The sequence below is a fragment of the Heterocephalus glaber genome, unplaced genomic scaffold, assembly GCF_053883595.1.
Source record: "Heterocephalus glaber isolate CG9 unplaced genomic scaffold, H.glaber_assembly_v1.0 deba00001124, whole genome shotgun sequence".
In the NCBI taxonomy this organism is placed as follows: Eukaryota; Metazoa; Chordata; class Mammalia; order Rodentia; family Bathyergidae; genus Heterocephalus; species Heterocephalus glaber.
The window spans coordinates 1,612,572-1,633,723 of NW_028258197.1; the positions used below are offsets into that span (position 1 = coordinate 1,612,572).

The 21,152-nt window shown below is 44.5% G+C and overlaps 1 protein-coding gene across 5 annotated transcripts in view; it reads right to left on the reverse strand.

Annotated features, from left to right (window-relative positions):
- Positions 1–21,152, reverse strand: part of Tex2 (testis expressed 2) — a 104,043-nt gene that overhangs the window by 3,940 nt on the left and 78,951 nt on the right. For 4 of the 5 annotated variants that reach the window (XM_087210196.1, XM_087210197.1, XM_087210198.1 and 1 more), the window contains 4 exons: positions 17,888–17,987; positions 8,578–8,710; positions 2,507–2,632; positions 563–772 (listed from right to left, as the gene is read on the reverse strand). In XM_087210196.1, coding sequence (XP_087066322.1) covers positions 563–772; positions 2,507–2,632; positions 8,578–8,710; positions 17,888–17,987 — 569 coding nt within the window. The remainder of the gene's footprint in view (positions 1–562; positions 773–2,506; positions 2,633–8,577; positions 8,711–17,887; positions 17,988–21,152) is intronic. The other variant, XM_087210200.1, reaches the window with a different exon arrangement.

Here is a 21,152-nt window from a genome sequence, read left to right on the forward strand (position 1 = left end):
TGGCTTAATCACTACAACTCCTCCACCAATTGCTGAAATCCTAGGGGATAGGCCAGGCACACCTGCATTTTCAGCAAGTTTTCTGCTGAGAACCAACTCCCTGCATAGATCTCCAACCACAAACACCAAAAACACATCCTCCAGACTCAACATCAAGGTCTAACTCAGGGAAGTCTCCCTGGACATGTGACTGATCCTCATCTGTCAAGGACTCTGAGGACTAGGTAGCGGGTGCAGGTATAACCTAGGCCAAGCAGAGACTAAGGGCAAAAATGGCAAATGGCAGAAGTTACCACTGGTGGAAGAGTTGGTTTGAGAGAGGAAGAAGACCAAGAATACAAACAGCTTATCCCATCAACCTCACGTAGTCATCTCAACTGTTCCTGGTGTGAGAAGATGAATCCTTAAATGTAAATGAACCATTTACAGGAGAAAATACAATTGGATTTTCAACTGCCCAAGAGAAGGCACTTTCCTTAATCCCAGGGTTAGGCAGGCTGGGATTTTTATGGTTACATAACAAAAGGAATCATTTGTTGTCCCTGAAGGCCCCTCTACGCACCATACGCGGTCAGTTGGAGGTGGAGGAATGTTGACCGCCAGGGTTCCTCGACATTCTTGTACTTCAACAGTTAGCAGCAGGGGCGTATTGGAGACTTCTTCAATCTTCTTTTTAATGAACTCTGTCTCTGTTGCTTTTTGGAAATATTTTGATTTGGTAATTTTATCAACAAATCTCATAATTTTACTTGTTCGATGACCTCCAACATACCTTCAAATGGGGAACACGAAGAGGTGTTAGTATAAAAGTTCTTTCACAGACAAAAACCTCATGGCTCTATGTTTACCTTCTTTTACAGCCCCTTCTCAACCCTTGTATTGGCCTTGGTCACCTGATTCTGTGTTGAGGGGCGCGGTCCTGTGCCTTGTAGGGTTTTTAGCAGCCTCCCTGCCCTCTTCCACTAGATGGCACTAGCACTTTCTTCAGTTATGGCAATCAAAAATGTCTGCAGATATAGGGGCCGGATTTCCCTCAGTAGAGAACTACTACTTGAGAGAAGGTGTAAATGTCAGACAGAGCCCCTAAATTGACAGTGGAGAGCTGGACAAAGTCCTCATGCAAGGAAGGTACCCTCCCTATACCACTCAGAGACTGAATGTAAGTCCATGTCCTAGTAGAGAAACTTCTGTCTTCCAATAGCAAATGGCAAATCATGCTGCATGACAGAAACACAAAACAATGATCACCCATCTTTAAGTGGTGTCCTACTGTTCTGAGTGGCAAGTACTTTTTCTGTGTGTGTTACTGGGGATTTAACCCAGGGCCTTTGTACTGAGCTACATTCCCAGCCCTGTTTTATTTTGAGACAGGGTCTGAGTTACTAAATTTCCCTGGGTGGGCTTGATCTTATGATCCTCTTGCCTCAGCCACCCAGAGTGCTGGATTACAAAGTGTATGCCACCATGCCCGGGGCCACTTTTCAAAGGGCCTGGAATTTTTTTCCCTTTAATTTTAGGACTTGGAACTTCTTAAAGAAAAATTCTACATCAAGTTAAGCTTATGTGTTAGCAAGTCAAGAAAATAAACTTTTGTGTCAGGTTATATAATTCATAAGTCTGCCCTAAGAACAGAGGATATTTGATTTGAAAATCCTGTGCAGTTGCAGGGCATCAGGAATCATATATATATATATATATGGAAAAGTAATTTTTCTTTTCTCCCTCCACCCCACCTTGGTAGTGCTGAGGGTGAAACCCAGGGTCTTATGCATGCTAGGCAAGTGCTCTACACTGGTCTACATCCTTAGCCCAAAACAATTATTCTTAAAAAGGTTAAGCAACTAGAGTTTACATAATACACACAGCCGTTAGCACCAGATGTTCAAATGTCTGAGTTATCTTCTTCTGCACTATCTCATAATTTTATTTGAACTTGTTTCTGAATCACTGGCTTCTTCAAAAATCTTCATGTCTTCAGCTCCCTTTAAATAATTCAAAGATCCACTCTGGTCATTCCACTATCTAACTAATGTGCAAAGAGAGCCCCAAATGATGTCATGATCCAAAAATATCAGCTGTTAACCACATTTTCAAAATTCACCAAAAAAAAAAAATCTCAGTTTTTCAGCCTTGCAAGAGCCAGCAACTCAAGGGCAATGTGGACTCCTGCTTCAGGTGCCTAAGGCTTTTCTTTGCACCTGGCACCAGGGACTGCCAGTGTGCAGCCAGTGCTCCTCTTGCTCCTCAGAAGACCTAGGGTGCTTTGCACAACCATGCCCTCCAGCTTCTTTGTTATTTACTTGAACAGCAGGAGAAAGCTATGGAATCTGGAACCAATTAAAGAAAGAAAGCTATACAAATCTTTTCTCTTTGGTGCCTGTCCACTGACACTAGATGTTAATATAAAAACCATTCACTCAATGTAAAGGAGGAAGGAAGATCAGAGAGGAAGAAAGAAAAAGGCTCAGCTTGAGCCCTGATCCCTGGAGACCTGTGATCCACTCACCCTTCAGCCCCTGGGAGCAGCTGTTTGTCTCCTGCACTGGTGTCTGGTGCATCATCTTCATCAGAGGAGCCGGCACTGGAGGATTCCTCATCACTGTCAGCAAGACAGTACGCCCGGAGCCTGCAACTGAACAGGGGGACAGAACAGTGACCACTGCAGCCAGTTCACTGCTTAGAGAGAGCACATGCACACTCTACCACAAGGGAGTCAAGATGGAACCTCTATGACACACTCTCCTTGTCTTCAACCCACCAATAAAGAAGAGGCCCAATCCAAGGGCCCTTGGATCTGCCTGCTTACTCAGGAGATTCCAGTACCAGGTTCCCTTACGACTGCAGAGCACCTGGGCCCTGAAGAGTTAATTGCCTTTTAAGCATGCGTCAAAGGGACAGGTGGTGGAGTGTGATGCAGTCACGTAAAATGCAGTGATTTTGTCAGTACTGCAGTGGGAAGCAAGTGGGAAGTTGAGTGGAAAGAATGGATGGTTGCAAGGGTAAGGTGACAGCTATGTTAGTGTCATGACCACCTCTCACTGGTGATGAGGACATGCAGGCAAGTCCCTTGCCTGGCTGAGGCAGAAACTGACACTTCCTGGCTCAGTTAATCCCCAAATCAGTTTTCACTCAAGACTCCTTCCTAGAAAAATTACACATCTTACCCTACACCTGTCCCCATGTTCTGGGGGTCACAAAACTAAAAAGCACAAGGTGCAAGTCTTTTTTTTTTTTTTTTTTTTGGTACTGAGATCTAACTCGGGACCTTGCCCTTTTTCGAGACAGGCGGCAGAACCACTGAGCTAAATCCCTGGCCCTCAAGGTGCAAGTCTTAAGGGATTTGAGGAAGCAACTGACATGATAACCCAGGACTTTACTGGAAAAATACAAGTTTATTTATTTTAAAATACAAACAAGGACTATCCTTTTCGTTAAAGAAGAGTAACATCCCTCTTTAAAACCTCCAGGTTGGAGATTTGGTTTCCAGAAGTGTGGGGCTTGCTGAAACACCAGGAGGGGAGAGCGACTGAGGTTGCCCTCTGAGGGACTGGGGATTCTTGACTGAGCTTCAGTCCACCAAAGGCAGCTCACTCCCTGGACTGTGGCTGTGCATCCTAGAATACCGGCAGGGCTCTCTCTGAGGCTCAGGGACTTAACTTGGATGAAATGAATGAGTAGTCTCCACAAAGAAACCAAATGGTCTCTAAGCAGAGGATGGATCTTATATATTTTGTTTTATTTTTTTGCAGTACTGGGGATCAAACTCAGGACCTTTCATTTGCCAGGCAGGTGTGCCACTGAGCTAAATCCCCAGCCCTGGATCTTTTATTTTTGACAAGGACAAAATTGCTAAGATAGAAGGCAGTGGAGCTAGGCCATATCTCCCTGTAGCTGCAGTCCTTTGGTTTTCCTCTGATGCTACACTTCGGTTCCGGAAGCCCACTGGAGCAGTTGTTTCCTGCCCAACAGGGGTCAAGGGCAGAGGCACATGGAGTATAGCTATGAAAGCCCAGCAGTAGCCCCTGCACTGCACACAGGTGGGCGGTATTGAAGTCTCCACCTCTGAAACAGGAGCTGGGCTGTAAGAGGGTCCAATGAGCGACTTCCCTGGCAGGACACATGAATCCTGCTAAATTCTGGCTCTGAAACATTAGAGCCACTACTCCAGCCTGGAGGCTAAAGGGAAGCAAAGCAGAAGTCTCTCATCCCGAACAGCATGTGACTACCTCTTTCTGCTTCCTTCCAACACAGGCCTGGCTGGTCCAGGAAGTGCTTATGTGCATTTGTGGTTACAGAGCCACTTCAGAGCATTCTGAGTTTAGGCACCCTCAGGGAATCTTTGGTTTCAGATGTACACTGCAAAATATGATTCCCCAGAAAGCCTAGACTGGGTTTTGGGGTGAGGACAGTCAGAGATATTAATCGTCAATGATTACACAACTGTCCTACTTCTCTGTTAGCAGTATGGATTCACACCTAGTGCTGCTAGGTGTGGAAGCTACCCCAAAAGCATACGGCCTGCTCCTTTTCCACCTCCATGTGGCATAAGGGCTGCCTGCAGGATCTGCGATCCCAGTGAGATCTGCTGAGCCACTACCTTTCGTGTCCCCACTGGTATATGTCATCTGGCAGCTCCAGACCCCTGGGCATAAGATGGCTGAGCATTGGAGTGAGCTCTCTGGTTCCAAAACTAATCCATTGCAGGACAGAGAACAGCACGAATTTTGCAGCTTGAGGTAAATAATTTAGATAATGCTATACCAGCTAAAGCAGATCCAATGACACGAAATTCTGATTCTGACTAAGTGCTGTATGCACTGAGAGGTATATTACATGGCACCCACTACTTTCTAACATGTGGCATTTGGCTGATCTTCAGCTTTCTAACTGAACATGCAATTTATTATCTTGACTTTATGGTGCCAGCAGAAACTACAGAGAAAGAAGCTGTGGACACTGAATGTGATGAGCCCGATGACTTTAAACACACCTCAGAATTCCAGATAAGTGTACTACCCTCTCAAGAGAGCCACCTCAGCAGGCTTATTCTAGTTATGATGCCTCTGCTGAAAATTATTTTGGAAATGTGTTTGGAGTCTGACACAAGAAGTGAAATATTTTATTACTGATGCTCTGCATTAGACCAATTTTTTTTTTTTTTTTGTACCGGGGATCAAACTCAGGTCCTTGAGCTTGCTAGGCAGGCAGTGAAACCACTGAGCTAAATCCCCAGCTAGACCAGATATTTTAATTCTTGGTCTCATAATCATTACTACCTCTGACAACTTCTGGTGAGTCTCAAACTATACCAAGTAGGATGATTTGCTATCTCTCAGGATGGTTAAAAAACATCACAGAGGGCCCGGGATTTAGCTCAGTGGTTTCGCCGCCTGCTGTGCAAGCGCAAGGACCCAAGTTCAATCCCTGGTACCAAAAAAAAAAAAAAAAAAAAAAAAAAAAAGTCACAGACTCCAGAGGCAATTCTAAAAAAGAAGCTCTAAGAAACATTTTAAGTAAAAGTGCATAATTAGATTCAACGGCCCTGTGAGGGAACCATACTCATAAGGGTATATTCATTTTCTTTTATTTAAAAGGAAACAGTCCTATACACCTGTCACAGATACACATGTGTATCTACCCATGAACGAGAGTCACAGTGTACACTGCAAGCACTCGGTTCCCAGAATATCAAGAACTGGGGAATGAAGGATAATGCAGTGAACTAGTGAGACAATATGGATGCCAGAGGGGCCACCATGCAGGAACCTACGCACTGGCTCAGGGTGCAGCAGTAGGTGGGAACAGGCCAAATGCCTCACAGAAATGCTCGCTCTAATGCCACTCCTCGTGCAGAACACTTCACTTTCTGACATTCAGGTCCTCTCTTCAGACCCTTTCCTAAAGTTCAAACTACTCAGCTTACCACTTGAATTGCGCGCGTGCGCGCACGAGAGAGAGAGAGAGAGAGAGAGAGAGAGAGAGAGAGAGAGAGACAGAGACAGAGAGACAGAGAGACAGAGAGGGAGAGGGAGAGGGAGAGAGATAGATATGCTGGAGGTGGAACTCAGGGCCTCCCACATGCTAGGCAAATGCTCTACCATTTGAGCTCCAGCTCCAGCCCTTGAATTCCATTTCAAGTATCTTATTGCCCAAAAGTGATGCTAATTACAGCATGTGACAAGACTACTGGGGACAGAAAAAGCCTACAGGAAAAATGCCTACAAATACACAGTGGACATGCATTTCAAAGGAAGAGACTTCATTTGAAGAAAGCAACACAGATTTTAATTTCTCCATCCCATTCTCAGGTTACTATGGTGAATAAACTTCCTATCAGAAAGGGGTACTTAGGCTTGGTGGCACATGCCTGTAATCCCAGCACTTGGGAAGCTGAGGCAGTAGGATCACCAGGAGTTTGAGGCCAACCTGGGTTACATAGTGAGTTCACGGCCAGCCCGAGATACATAGTGAGACCCTGTCATATAAAATAAAAACAAAAAAAGGGGGACTTTTCACAGATTGAGCAGCATCTCCTCTGAGACTTCCTGTGAGCATAATCACTTGCACACTTGAACAGGGACTGATATAAGCAATGAGACAAAGCAGAGACCCTGCCAGAGCCGCACACTGGAGCGCAAACCTTCAATGTGCCCCTGGACAGGCAGCCACAGGCTGAAGGCAGATCGTGAAGGAAAAGGCTGCTGCTAGCCAACTCTATACTATCTGCTTTGGGGAGGTTTAATACTAAGGAGGATGTCAGTAGCAAAAATCACTGTGCTTGCTGTCTTTCCTCTTGGTCTTTACATGCTCATGACTGAGGAAGTGAAGAAATGGATTCTAGATTCATTCGGGATTAGGTTCTTCACTATGGAAGGGCTTTAGGAGATTTTGATGCTTCCAGAAACTAAGCCCAAAAGATGCACCTGGGCCAGGGGTGGTGGTGGAGGCCTGTAATCCCTTCCAGAAAATGTTTTCAAGTGCATCTTTTGTTGTTGGGGTTTGGTTTTTGTTATGGTTTTGTTTTAGGGTTTTTTGAGGCAGGGTCTCACTAGGTAGCTCAGCCTGGCCTTGAATTCATGGCAATCCTCCTGCCTCTGCCTCCTGAATGGTGGATTACAGGCGTGTGCCACTACACCTGCCCAAGACCCCAGTAGTTCTAACTAGGGATGTCTGAGACTTTCCCTGCTAAAAAAGCCTCATCTGAACTCCCCCCCTTTTCAGTCCTCTCAAGCCCATGGACTGTGCCTTCATGTCTGGGACCATGATGAAAAGACAGCTCCCTCATGGCTTCATGTGGGACCCGAACAAGATTCAGCATTCACAGGGTATGAAATGCCACACGGAGAGTTGATAAGTACCACTCACCAGAAAATACAAATCCACAGATTGCCGAATCCAAATACATTTTAACAAATAGCAGAAAAATGAAAAAAAAATAGCAGAGGTAGGTTAGATTGCATACAGCAGGTAAAATTCTCCCAACTATTAAAACAGGAACATTTCATTAAGCAACTCAGATAATCTCAGCAAAAGAGTATTCTTTGTTTGTTTTGCAGTACTGGGGGACTGAACTCAGGACCTTGTGCTTGTAAGGCAGGCTAAATCCCTGGCTCACAAAGGAGTATTCTTGAAGATATACCTACAACTCACTCAGTCTGCTAATACCACAAGCATGAATAGGAGCAGTAGGTCACTACTGTTAAGTAAAAATCTAAGAGCCTGTGTCTTCTATTTAGAGCCTGCAAAGGCAGTTCCTTGTCGCATTTCCCTGTTATTAGACTATTCATTCCATACAAAGGGAGTAGAGATGTGAGAAGCAGCATTTTTTACTTTGGTAAAAACAGTAGTATTGGGATAGTGGCTGAAACAAGGAGATCACAAGTTTCAACCCAGCCAGGGCAACTTGACAAGACCCTGCCTAGAAAAAAAAAGGCTCTGGATGTAGCTCAGTGAGAAGTACCACTACAAAAAAGCAAATCGAAACAAAAACAGGCTCCATTAATTATCTCAAAATTTTGGAATATTTCTAAATTAGACAACTCTGGGCAACATAATGTACTTTCTACAAAGAGAAGAATTCACCAAGCAAATCCATAAGTATTATTTTTGGAAAATGCTTCTCAGAATATGTGTGAATATCCTCTCAGCTACAAAATCTTATTACAGCAGATAATTCCAGCTCAGTGGCCAAAGCAATGGCTCCCCAGTGGACCTCAGACTGCTTCAAAAATTGCTGTCAGTGGTTCAAAGCTGAAGATGGAGTATTTGGAACAATGATTCAATTCACAGAGCAATTTATCACTCAGATGGGTCTGCCCTGTTTGTCTGAGTCAGTGACGCTTGTGGAGTAATTTAGAGGGTACTCCCACCCCCAAGAGCTGAGGTCAAAACAGCTGTCACAGGTGAGCAGGGAGTAGGGCTCCCCTAGGGTGATATACACACTGTGGTCCAGAAGCACGTACGGTGATGCTAGCCTGCCAGCCAGGGACTCGCAGACCTCAGACCTGCTTATCCAAGGCTACAGAGAGAGGTTGGTCCCCCAGGGTTGGATAAGTAAGTTCATATATAGCCCCTTACCCTTCTTTGCCAATTTCTCCAACCTTCAGGGCTTCAACAAGCGGCTCTTTACCTAGTTTGGTCAAATTCATTTTGGTCTCAAGAGTCATCAGAAAGGATCCATTGTAGGACATTTCCAAGTCAATCCAGAGACCTGGAGAAACAGTGAAAAAACAGATTTTTCCCCCCCTTAAAAAACATGACTGTAAATGACACTATAGACAGTTGTACTTTAAACTGGGTGTGGTGGCACATGCCTGGAATCCCAGGAGGCTGAGGCAGGAGGACTGCTGCCAGTTTGAGGCCAGCCTGGGCTACACAGTGAGTTCAAGACTGACCTGGACTACACGGTGAGACCCTGTCTCAAAACACCAAAAAAAAAAAAAAATTTATATATATATAAATTTGCAGTTTAAAGGACCTCAATCAGCATCATACCAAAAGTCTACACATGGCTTACGCTGCCAATACAGGCAAGAGGAGGGCTATAAGAACAGTGTACACAATGGTACACTGAAATGGTCTCCATCTGGCAAATGACCAGTATTCAATCCATGTGATGGTCATGGTGAATTCAGCACACTTTAGCAACAGAGGGCCCAACTTCTACCTCCTCCTCCTGTTCAGTAGGAAAACACACACCCAGGAGGGAGTGGCCTGAGCCAGAGCCCAATCAGGATAGGCTGTCTGATGGCCTACCCATTAGGAGACAGAAGGGAGCACAGAGACTTCTCTATGACCTGGGTCATTAACACAAGGAACCACTGTCTCTCTGAAATTATTAAGTGCTTGGAAGAGGGGCAGAAAAATGGGTCAGATTTAGCCTGGTATGGTAAGAATAGTGACAAAAACTGTTAGAATCTCTTTCTAGAAATTTCCAAGTAATGGAAGCAAGACGATTACCTTACTCCCAAGATTATCCAGGTAAAGTCAGATAACCACTTTGTACCTGAGTTTAAAGATCTATTTCTTGGAAAGATACTATTTGCCAATGAGATTATATCTAAGAATATGTGGAGTCTGTGGAATTTCGTTGTTGTGGCCACTGACCAGTGTGTAAAATGCAAACAGAAGCATCTTGAGACCCTCTGCTACTGGAAGGGTCTATGATAAGGCAGGCAAGACAGCCTACACTAATTTTTTTCTTTTTTTTTTTTTCTGGCACCGGGGATTGAACTCAGGACCTTGCACTTGAGAGGTAGGTGCAGTGCCATTGAGCTAAATCCCTGGCAGGTTACACTGATTTTTCAGACTCACAGCTCCATAATACCTTGTAGACTTTCAATGAAAACATGATTCTTCCAGTGGGTGTTTAAATGTTAATAAACTTTTACAGATCCTCGTAAGTCAAATGACAACATCTAAAAGGAAGCAGGAAATTAGTCTAAAACCATGTTCACACAGCAGCATTTTCAAGCACTTACAGTAAATAACCCCTTCCCTACATGTTTAACCCTCAGATAAAAGCAATGCTTAACCCCAAAAAACACTAATGGTATAATTCCTCACTAAAGATAGGATAATTTCTAGTTTTGTGTTCAACATATTTTCTTTTCCATAAATGGTGATTATTTTCCATGACTGACCTGGTTTAATGAAGTGATATGCAGATCAACTGTGACTGTCTTAACTGTCTGTAGTAATACTCAAAAAGCTTCTTTATTTCCTGCTTATATTAAAGCAGTTGAAAATCACTAATTAACTTGCTCTTCAAAATACCGTTACTGGAAATAAAGGGCACATGTGTTTCAATAAAGACATTTAGTCATTAATCACTTCCAGCAGAAAGGGATTAGGATAAAAGGTTAGATATTAATTTAAACCCAACATAAAAAAGACTATCAATACAAAATATAATTATTATTTTCATTTGTGCTTTGAGACAGGGTCTTGCTATGTAGTTCAGCTGGCCTTGGACTCACTATGTAGCCCAGGCTGGCCTTGAACTCATGGGGTATCCTCCTGCCTCAGCCTGAGGGCTGGAATTACAGGTGTGTGCTACCATACCCAGCTCAAAATACGTTTATTAGTGTAATTAATAGCTCCAGCTTCTTTAAACTTGAGAATTAACAGATTCATACTACCTGGCTACTATATGTACTCAAGCATAATCATTTCTTTTGGAAAGCTTAGGCTCCCAATAAATATTAATAGTATGCTTTGCTGTTGAAAGCTGTCATATCGAACGCAACAGACTTACTACTTCCCAAATGGCAAGTTTTGTTTGTTTTTTAAACAAAAAGATTAGGCTTAGTAAAGTGCTGGCTCAGGCCCAATCACTGGGACATTCCACCCATGGGGTAAGGGTCAGCCCCACAGCCAGGGGCTGAAGCAGGAAGTCCAAGGGAAAAGCACTGAGCCCAGTCCTGGGGGCTGGGGCTTGAGTTTCATTGGCCGCTTCTCAGCCTCTGTGCACCAGTTTCCTCATCACAAAGATCACACTGCCTCTCCAGGGGACTGTGGCACCCGCACATCCTGGCAGGGTGGCTTCCCATTCTCTGTTGGGGCCAGCCCCCCCTTGCTGCTTGCTCTGTTCTTGCCTACCGATGTTCATGAAAGAGGGTGCACTAGGTAGCCAGAGGCCTGGTATCTCAGAATGAGATGTATTTATACCACTGAATATGCCCCACAAAGCCTACCCACAAGGGGCCAGGGATTTAGCTCAGTGGTTTCACAGCCTGCTGTGCAAGTGCAAGGGCCTGAGTTCGATCCACGGTACCAAAAGAAAAAAGCCTACCCACAAGGCCTTGCTCAGCCCTGGTAGCCAGAGAAAATGCATAGTCAAGAATGGCTTGAGCTGCCCATGGTGGTATATACTTGTAATCCCAGCTGCTTGGGAGGCTAAGGCAGGAGGTTCACATGCTTGAAACCAGTCTGGGCAAAATACTGAGACCCTGTCTCAAAATAAAAAATTTAAAATGGCTGGGGCTATAACTGTAAGCTCAGTGGCAGAGCACCCCTGGGTTCAATCACCCATAATAAGCCTAGCATGGTGGCGCACACCTATAGCCCTAGCACTTGGGAGCCTGAGGCAGGAGGATCGCCAGAAGTTCGAGGCAAGCCTGAGCTACATAGTGAGCTATGTAAGCAAGACCCTGTCATAAATAAACAATCAATATCCACTACTGCAAGCAACAAGTACCCTGAAGAACTTCCAAACAGTGCAACGTGGAGACCAACTGGTTATGTACCAGGAGGGTTGGGAAGCCCTGCCTTACAAAATCCAAAGGTAAAATGAACAGTTAATAGGGAATTCTTTTATTTAAAATGCTGCTTTGTATGATGACCTGCTCAAGGACAAAAAAGAAAGAAGTTGAGGCCGGGGATTTAGCTCAGTGGTTCCATTGCTTGCCTTGCAAGCACAAGGACCAGAGTTTGATCCCTGGTACAAAAAAAGAAGTTGAGCAGCAGGCAAATTTTGATACCTTAAAGGAGGAGTAAGGAGTTGGCCCTAGGAGGTTCTCAGGAAAGGGGGCTCCTCCTCACACAGTGCTCATGTCAGGAGGCCACTGTGGGCAGGCAGGGTGGCACCCATTGTCAACGAGCCCCCATAAAGCTGACACTTCATTTGGCAATACATGAAACAACTGACAATGAACGTGACAAGCTTTAGTCACTCTCCATGCAAGGACCTGCCAGGAGCTCAGCCTCACACAGTCAGGAAGTTACCAGCACCATAACCCAGAGGGACAATGGGCAGGATGGCAGCTCATTCCATCAAATGTGCATACTGAGATATCAGAACTGAGACATCGAGATGAAGCCCTGCCTTGGAGAAGAATATGCTTGAGGAAGAGTAAAGACGGCCTTGACTGCTGGGTGCACCTCAGATCACGATTCGTGAGAATAAACACATCTGGCTGCACATCCCGAGAGACAAGGGGGAGTCACAAACAGAGCATTCTTCTGCCTTCCCTTAGGCTTTCTAGTTGACAAACTCTAGGGCCTACCACAGCAACATGCATCTGGTAGTTTCACACAGCATCTCCTTGTGTTACTATTAAAGTTTCTCTGAGGCAGGCTCAGTGGCACCTGCCACTTGGAAGGTGTTAAGGGACCCTCGAGCCTGCTCATCTGAGCTGCCCCTCACATTCCTTGCTCTTTCCTCCCTTTCCTGCCTCCCTGGTTTTCATTCTGAAAGTCAACATTTGGCATCCAAGCACAAGACTCCTTAAAAATAGAATATTTGGTAATCTATTATATCAAGATCAGAGGCTAGAGTTATTCGCTCTTACAAGAATGCGTTAATGATTGTTTTGTTCCTGACAAACAAATGGTGCCCTATTGCTCACTCAAATACTTCATAAAATTAGTAGAACCTTGAATCTGGATGTGTCTTTTATGATGACGTTTTTAGCTTTCTCTACCAACAATGGATAAAGGGCTGTGCCTCTTCACTGTCTACACAGCCACAAATCAAGATTCCCCTTCACCCCGACCCATCCAAGTTCCACAGCAGGTATTTTTCCCCTTTTCCATATAAACTTTTTCTTGTCTGTGATACTCCTGCCAGGCCCAGGCAGCCAGACTGCTGTAGCTGCTTTCCTACCGCCTGCTCTGAGGTGGTATAGCAGAGGGATCCAGTTTTAGTATACAACTAATACTGGTTCCAGTTTTCTGTGATACTTACTTCATTTCTGGCACTGGACACAACAAGGCAAGATCCAGAATATTAGTATAGACCACAGGTACCCATGGCATGACTAAGGGGATCTGCAGAGACAGGCAGGGTTCCCCCAAAGTGGGACTTGGTGACCCTTCCATAGAATCTGAGATCTTTAGTCAAAACTTGAGTTGTTATTTGGGTCTTGAACTCTGTTCATGGAGGACAGGCAGTGACTCTTTGTAGACTTAACTACGTGCAGCAAAAGTCCATTACCCCGCCCCCCAAAGTCCATGAATCAATCCAACCCTGAGGGGTCACTGTCCACATCTGGGGCTCATTCTGCCCTGCTGACACACCTGTGGGTACACAGATCAAACATCCTGGATGGCAGAAAAGGGTCCCCACCAAAGCCCTTCAGTAAGCTTTATTAACAATACAGCTTTCAGCAGCACAGCTGCTACCAGCAGCTCTCCATATGCCACGTGTGTTCCCTGAGCACTTCACACATGTTTAATTTCCACCACAATCCAGCGAGGCAGACAGGAAACTGAGGTGTAGCAGCTTCCCTTTGGTCTGGCCAATGGATGGTGCAGGAGCAGAGCATAAACACAGGGCCAGTGCTCGAGGCCACTGATCCCAGTCTGGAAGCTGTGGAACAGGATGGAAAGATAAGGCTGCTGATGCCCTTGGGCAAGTTACTTCATCTGAGCTTTCACTTGTACAGATACGGAAGGGTCTGCTAGGGGGCTCTGGTTGACCTTTCCAGTCCAAAATCATCGATGAGTGCCATTCTTGAGGCTTTTAAATAGAGTTATATACATTCTCTATTAAGGTTCTTTTTTTTGTACCGGGAACTGAACTCAGGACCTTGCGCTTGTGAGGCAGGCACAGTGCCACTGAGCTACATCACTGGCCCTCTATTAAGTTTTTTTATGTTTAAGAAAAAAGAATATACCAAAAATGTATTTAAAAAAGTAATGCTGGCTATGGTGGAGTGATAGGTTATGCTTTCCTCATTCCCTTTTCTGGATATTTCAGTGTCCCCACATGAATATTTGCTGAATAAATGAGCAAACACCACCGTGACAATTAATAAAACGATGGGAAGAGCCTGGCTGAGAGGGATGGGCTGGTGGATGCTAGAAGGCCGGCCCTGCAGGTGGTGGCCAGGAGAGTGTAAAAGGAGTAGGGGAGGCCAGCCCAGGGGAGGAAGGGCAACACATATGTACCCCACAGGTAGAAAGGTTAGTTGTAGAGTACATGTGGAGCAGGGGAAGGCCAGAGCCGAGGCAGGGGCACAGTTGGCTTTCCAGGGGTAGAACCTGACCATCTTCCCACTACCTGCCATTGGTGGGAAGCGATGCTGTCCAGCGGAAGTGCATCACACACCTTATTCACTGCTCTAGACTGATGTGTGTCCTGGAATTCAGACTGGTCAGCATGTCAGCCAGAGGAACTACTGACTGTTCTCTTAACAGCAAGGCCATGAAAGCTGAGAGCAGTAATTTTTTTTTTTCTTTATCTGGCAAGATCTGCTGGCTCTGAGCTATCGGATGGTCAACCGGACACCACAGCCACCCACATCCTCACCTCCAGTAGCATCATAGAAGGTGACAATAATAATGGTAAAACAATAGCCAGTGCTTACAGAGTACCTGCCTCGAGCCAGGTGCTGTTTGAAGTGCCTTTCACATATTAACTCATGTAATCTCACAAGCTGTGAGACAGATGCTACTAGGGTCCCCATTTGAGAGGTGAGGAAATGGAGAGGTTCTGGTGCTTGGCCTAGGCCTCAGAGCTGTGTGTCGGGTCATCTCACTTGAGAGCTGGTGCTCATAACTACACTCTATGTTGCCTTCCTAACATGGAAGAATCCAACCAGCTTTGGCCTGAATATTCCTCCAGCAAGCAAGCACAAGTTGGGGCATATTTTTTCATTTTTCCAAAGTACATGGGCGATGGGGCGGGGGAGGGGGGAGAGTCACAAGGCAGTGCCTCTCCTTGGAGTTATCAAAGCCTCTTTGCCTGGGCTGCATTTCTCTGGAGGGTGAGCTTTACTTTTTCGGGCCAGTTTTAGCAAATTACCCCAGAGTTAATTTCCCTAAGAGAAAAGGTTGCTCCTTAGAGCAACAGAATCTAAAACATACACAGGCATGTACCGCTTATGACTTTCAGTCAACAAGGGACCACATATAGGATGATGGTCCCATAAGATTGTATCACCTAGTGATGTCACACTCATCTTTGTGTAAGCAAACTCTATGGTGTTCACACAATGACACCAACTAATGAAATCAACTGAAGACAGTTCTCAGAAAGTACCCCATCATTAAGTGATGTATGATTATATTTCCTTTATGTTAATTTGTTTTGGCATCATACATGAATCCTTTGTAGAGTTCGGAAAAAACTTAATTTGATAAAACATAACCCCCACAGGATTTACCTTTCTTCCTCTCTCTCTCTCTCTCCCCGGTATGTGTTTTTGAGACAGGGTTTCACTATGTAGTTTAGGCTGACCTTGAACTCACTATGTACCCCAAGCTGGCCTCGAATTCGAGGTGCTCCTCTTGCCTCTGCCTCCTGAGTGGTGGGATTACAGGCGAGTGCCAGCACAACTGGTTTCATTCTTTCCTTTGGTAACATTTTCACCCTTGTTATACAAGCAAGCAGATCTCTCAAACTTTCCCTGAAAGGAGTTAAGTATGCCTCAAATGTATTAAAAACCAGCAAAGCTTTGATCTCCACAGTGAAATGTCTCACACAGCTCTGCTACAGAGGAATGGGAAAGAAGCTTGAGACTTAAGTCTTGAATTATCCTCAAAGCCAGACCAAAGCCGTTCTATGAAGCTGCAGAGTTCAAAGCCACAGGGAGATTTCTTAGATGCTGCAAAGCCTGCTGTGGCCCTGCACCACTCTCCTTGGAAATTTCTATTAATTCAACAAAGAACAGACATGAGATGAGAGACTGCTACCACATTAGAAAATAGAACATGTACACATATTATTTACTTTTTTTTTTTGGTACGGGGGATTGAACTCGGGTTCTTCCACTTTCGAGGCAGGCGGGGGAACCACTGAGCTAAATCCCTGGCCCTTATTTACTTTTTAAAAGCCTGACTCTCAGGAGGCTTGTGTTAGCTGATCACTTACCAGCTTGTTATCAGTCAGTTCCTAAAAAGGCAAGAAGCAAAGGTAACAGAGCCACCCCAGTGAGAAGAAGGAGGGCAGCTCTTATACACTGACAAGGTAAAGATCCCAGCTCCGAAGCAAACACACTCATGATGCACCTTTTTAAAGTATTAATGGGATCAAAGGAACACTAGCTAAGCCATTTGCAAAGAGTCTAAATCTCTTCTAATTTTACTTTCTGTGAACCAGAATTACCAAGCTCAACTGCACTCAGATTCATCATGGTGTGCACATCACTGAGGGGTTACAGGTGTTCTCATCATGTAGGTATTAGGTGGTGCTCTGGATTTGCAAATACTCTGGTCGAGCTTTCTCTGAAATTAATGTGATGCTGAGAACATAAGGGCTCCCCATCAGCTGAAACATTGCTAGAGAGATCTGCAGAGTTGCCAACTGCAGTGCTAAATATTTCTTTGTAGTTACATCAAATGTATACTATAGCAGAAAAACAATTTCACTAAATACCATCCAAGAGCCATTTGATACAACAGAGAGGAGTTGCTTCTATACCTTACAAATTTTACAAAACATTTACTTTAAAACAAATATTACTCTCTTAGAAAACTGTGATTAATTTTTCCCCTACCTTGTTCTTGGGCCATTTTAGGAATAATGCACATATGGCTAAGTGAAAACAGGCTTCCTGGCAAAGGTTGCTACTGGTAAGCAGACTGGTGGGACTATCTTTCCCTGACATGCTGGCAGGTTACCTGGCTCACTCCTGTCTTTTTTCTCCCGCCTTCTTAGTACTGGGGATCAAACCCAGTGTACTCTACCACTAAGCTATATTTCCAGTCCTTAAAAAATATATATTTTCTAAAACTTCTGAGACACAGTCTAATTGCTCTAGCTGGCTTTTGATCCTCCTGACTCAGCCTCCCAAGTAGCCAGGATTACAGCTGTGTGTTACCATGCCTAGCTCACTCCTGTTTTGTCTGTTTTTACTAAATTCCTGCACACTAAATTTTCTCAGTCCAACATGATACAACAGACATATGAATCATTACACTATCCTGATAATTCTAGTTAAACTCTCTCCACATTGTAATTAACTTAACTTCTTCCTCTTTCTACAAGAGTAGGCAGCCAGGAGTGGTGGTGCACTCCTGTAATCCTAATACTCTGAGAGGCTGAGGCAGGAGAATCACTGTGGTTCAAGCCCAGCCTGAACTACATAGTGAGACCCTGTCTCAAAAAAAACATAAACAAAGGACAGGCATAGTGGCACATGCCTATAATCTCAGGAGGACAGCCAGCTTCAGGCCAGCCTAGACAATTTAGTGACTCAGCAAGACTCTGTCTCAAAATAGAAAAAAGGTCTGAGTATCTAGCTCAGTGAAAGGGCCCTGGGTTTGATCTCCAGTACAATCAACCAATCAATCAGGCATTCAACAAGAAACAGGATGGCTAAAAATTTCCCAACTCCCTCCAAACACAAGGCCTTGGTATGAATTTATAGCAAGGGACAATGGAAATATTTGAACAGTCATATAAATAGTTAATTAAATTCTGCTTCTGTCAGTTGAGAATTACCTTGGTGATCAACATAAGGCTTGAAGGCCTGAAGGATTTTTGGCACAGCCACTCCCATGTCAAGTTCTGTCAGAGTTAACTCATTCATAAAGTAAGGGAGCTGGAGAAAAGAAGTAAACAGCGAATGAGACACATCAGTAACCTGGTAAAAATGCTAAGATAAGTTAGAATTTAACAGATTCTGAGGGAATGATGGTCAAAATTTTGGAGGTATACCACTTATTTAACCAAATTTAACTGTGCACAAACCATGTACTGGGCACTGTACCACAGAGACATGCACAAGGTGGCCACTTTCTTTTTCTTGGGGGGTTTACACTGGAGAGGCAGAAACAGGTAAGTAGACAAATAACGTAATCCCATAAAACAGGTAATGGGACAGATGTGGGGCTCAGATCAGGGTGGCTATCTTGGCTAAGGAAGTCAGGAAGGACAATGAAACCCAGAAAATTATGGGAAGGTGGACCTCTCTTAAGACTGCTAGTAGGGAGTAAGAAATTGTTACAACGTTTCTGATAGGCAAACTTACTGTTTAAAATCGTATGTATTACCGTATATATTAAAATCCTAGGGGGCCAGGGATTTAGCTCAGTGGTTTCACCTCCTGCTGCGCCAGCTCAAGGACCCAAGTTCGATCCCCAGTACCCAAAAAAAAAAAAAAAAAAAAATCCTTGAGGGCCAGGGATGTAGCTCAGCAGCACCACGCCTGCCTTGCAAGTGCAAGGTACCAGAAAAAAAAAAATCCTTGAAATAAAACCACATCCCTTTGCCCCTGTGCTGTGCTCTGACATTTTCTATCTGCTTCCCCTATATCCACCCTCTGTGCCTCTGGTCTGTGTGAAATGCATCCTTGGTCTCTGTTGCCCTCTAGGTTCTAGCTGGACCTGGTTAATGGGATTCACCAATGGGCAGGGAATGGGGAGGTACCAGGAGAAGAGTGTTGTCAGGCCTTTGTCTCCTCCTTCCACTGAATGTCACAGCCTATGAGACAGGCAGCCCTTTACACAAAGTTCCCTTGCCTGAGTTTTGCTAACTGTTCCCTGCCTTTGCCCTTTCAGGGAGGGTCACAGCATCCCACTTCTGCTGGCCTAGGAGAGCTGCAGTGTCCCTTCTGGTCTCTACATCCCCTCTGGTTCTCATCTGAGTGTGCCATCTGGTTCCTGCTGGAATGCACACCCCTAATCTATCAGCAGGAACTTACTGTAGAGGAAATAACATAAAAGTACTGGTATCATGCTCAGAAATTCCTACTTCATCTCAAAATTATACAATTAATTCATGTATATTTCTTCCACCTGGATTTGTGGGGGGTTTTGTTTGTTTTGTTTTTTGAGACAGGGTCTCACTATATAATTCAGGTTGGCCTTAAATTCACTGTATAGCACAGGCTGCCCTCAAACTTGCAGTGATCCTCCTGCCTTAGCCACCTGAGTGCTGGGATTACAGGTGTGCACCACCATGCCCAGCTTTATGTATGTGTATTTAATCTTTATGTTATTTTAGTGTACGATGTAAGTTGGGGATCCAATTTTTTCCCCCTAAATGGCTAGTCAGCGATCTCAACTTATTTACTGGGCAACCAATACTTTCCCTACTACTGTAGTGGCATCTTTAAATAATAGATTCCTACCACACTAGAGTCTATATTGAGCTCTCTGTTTTCAGCCAACAGCAAACTGCTCTTATTACTGCAGCTTTATAGTAATGTATTTTAAAATCTGGCTAATCTTTTTTTTGAGAGAAGGGCTCACTGTGTAGTTCGAGCTGGCCTTGAACTCACTATGTAGCCCAGAGTAGCCTTGAACGTGCAGTGATCCTCCTGTGTCAGCCTCCCGAGTGCTGGGATTACAGACATGCACCACCACATCTGGCTCCAGTCTCTCTTTTTTTTTCCTTCAGTACCAGGGATCGAACTCAGGACCTTGCGCTGACAAGCCAGGCATGGCACCACTGAGCTAAATCCCAAGCCCTTCAAATTTAGTTGTATTTTCCCACTTGATCATTAGAATAATTTTGTAAAATTTAGAATAAAATTAAGATTTTAAAATTAAATATAAACTGAGTATTAAGGTTGCATGTAGCTCGGCATGGATTAATACTTAACTCAGGAGGGCATTTTTAATGGTCTCTCTACAGAGAATCATGAACTTTTAGGGTTCACCCTATTGGAGAACTCCATCTCTGATTTTTTATAAGGATGGAGGAGGGATTATGTGAAAGAGGTTATATCAGTGATGAACGAAATATGATGGGAACAGTGTTCAAATGTGCATTTTTAAATTGGTGGTTGCTGCATTTGGAAAACCTTTCTCCAGAGCATCAATGTTGTAATTGGCACTGACCTTTCCATCACCTACAAAATGCTACTTAGCCAAAAATATATCCCAAATCATGTGCGCTTGTCACAGTGCTTTCTGTCCATTATTGTCATTTGAAGGTCTAGCATTTCAGGAGCCTGCCAGGTTAGATTTCTGAGGGCTGCTAGCCAAAGAATACCTCTAAGAACACTGTTTCTATGGGAACACAAATCTGACACTGATCCACAGTAGGAATTTTCCTGTCCCTCCTTTGTGTCACACCTCCCTCCCCAACCCTACCCCGTACCCTACAGTCCCTGCAAAGGCAAAGGAAGGACCTGAGACAAACAAGGGGCTCAAAGGTATGGTAAGGGTGGGTGGGCTCAGCTACCAGTAAGCACAATGGGGAAGAACTTTTCCCTACTTACTCATTCATCTACCCAACCCCAACAATCTAGAACATCTATAGCTACCTGCTCCTCATATTCCCTTCTTGTTCATCTCTGGTCCTAGAGGAGTCTCTTCCCTACCCTGTGGGAGAAGGCAAGACAAGGTCACTCCTCCTGTGCTATTCAAACACAAACTCTTTTCCCTCCCACCCAAAGGGCCCCACAGTAACTCAGGAACCCAGGTGCATGTTCTTTAACCTCCTGAGTGAATCCAATGGGGACAGAACAGTCAGGTGTATGGGACATGCTCAGGATACTGGGTGATAAGCCAGGTACTATATGCAATGACAGCAGCATCTGCTGACACAGGCATGAGAGGCCATAACCTTCAAGGGCCCCAAGGTATTTTTGAGCAGAAGCCAAAGCCAAGAGTGTACTTGCTGTTGGGGCAGAAACTCAGGTTGTTTAAAACCCATCCTGGGGCACCAGATGCACACACAGGGTTGTTCTTCACAGCATGAGTCATTATCATGTGCAAGGGCAATGATGTGAGGCTGCAGGACAAGGCCAGCAAAGAGT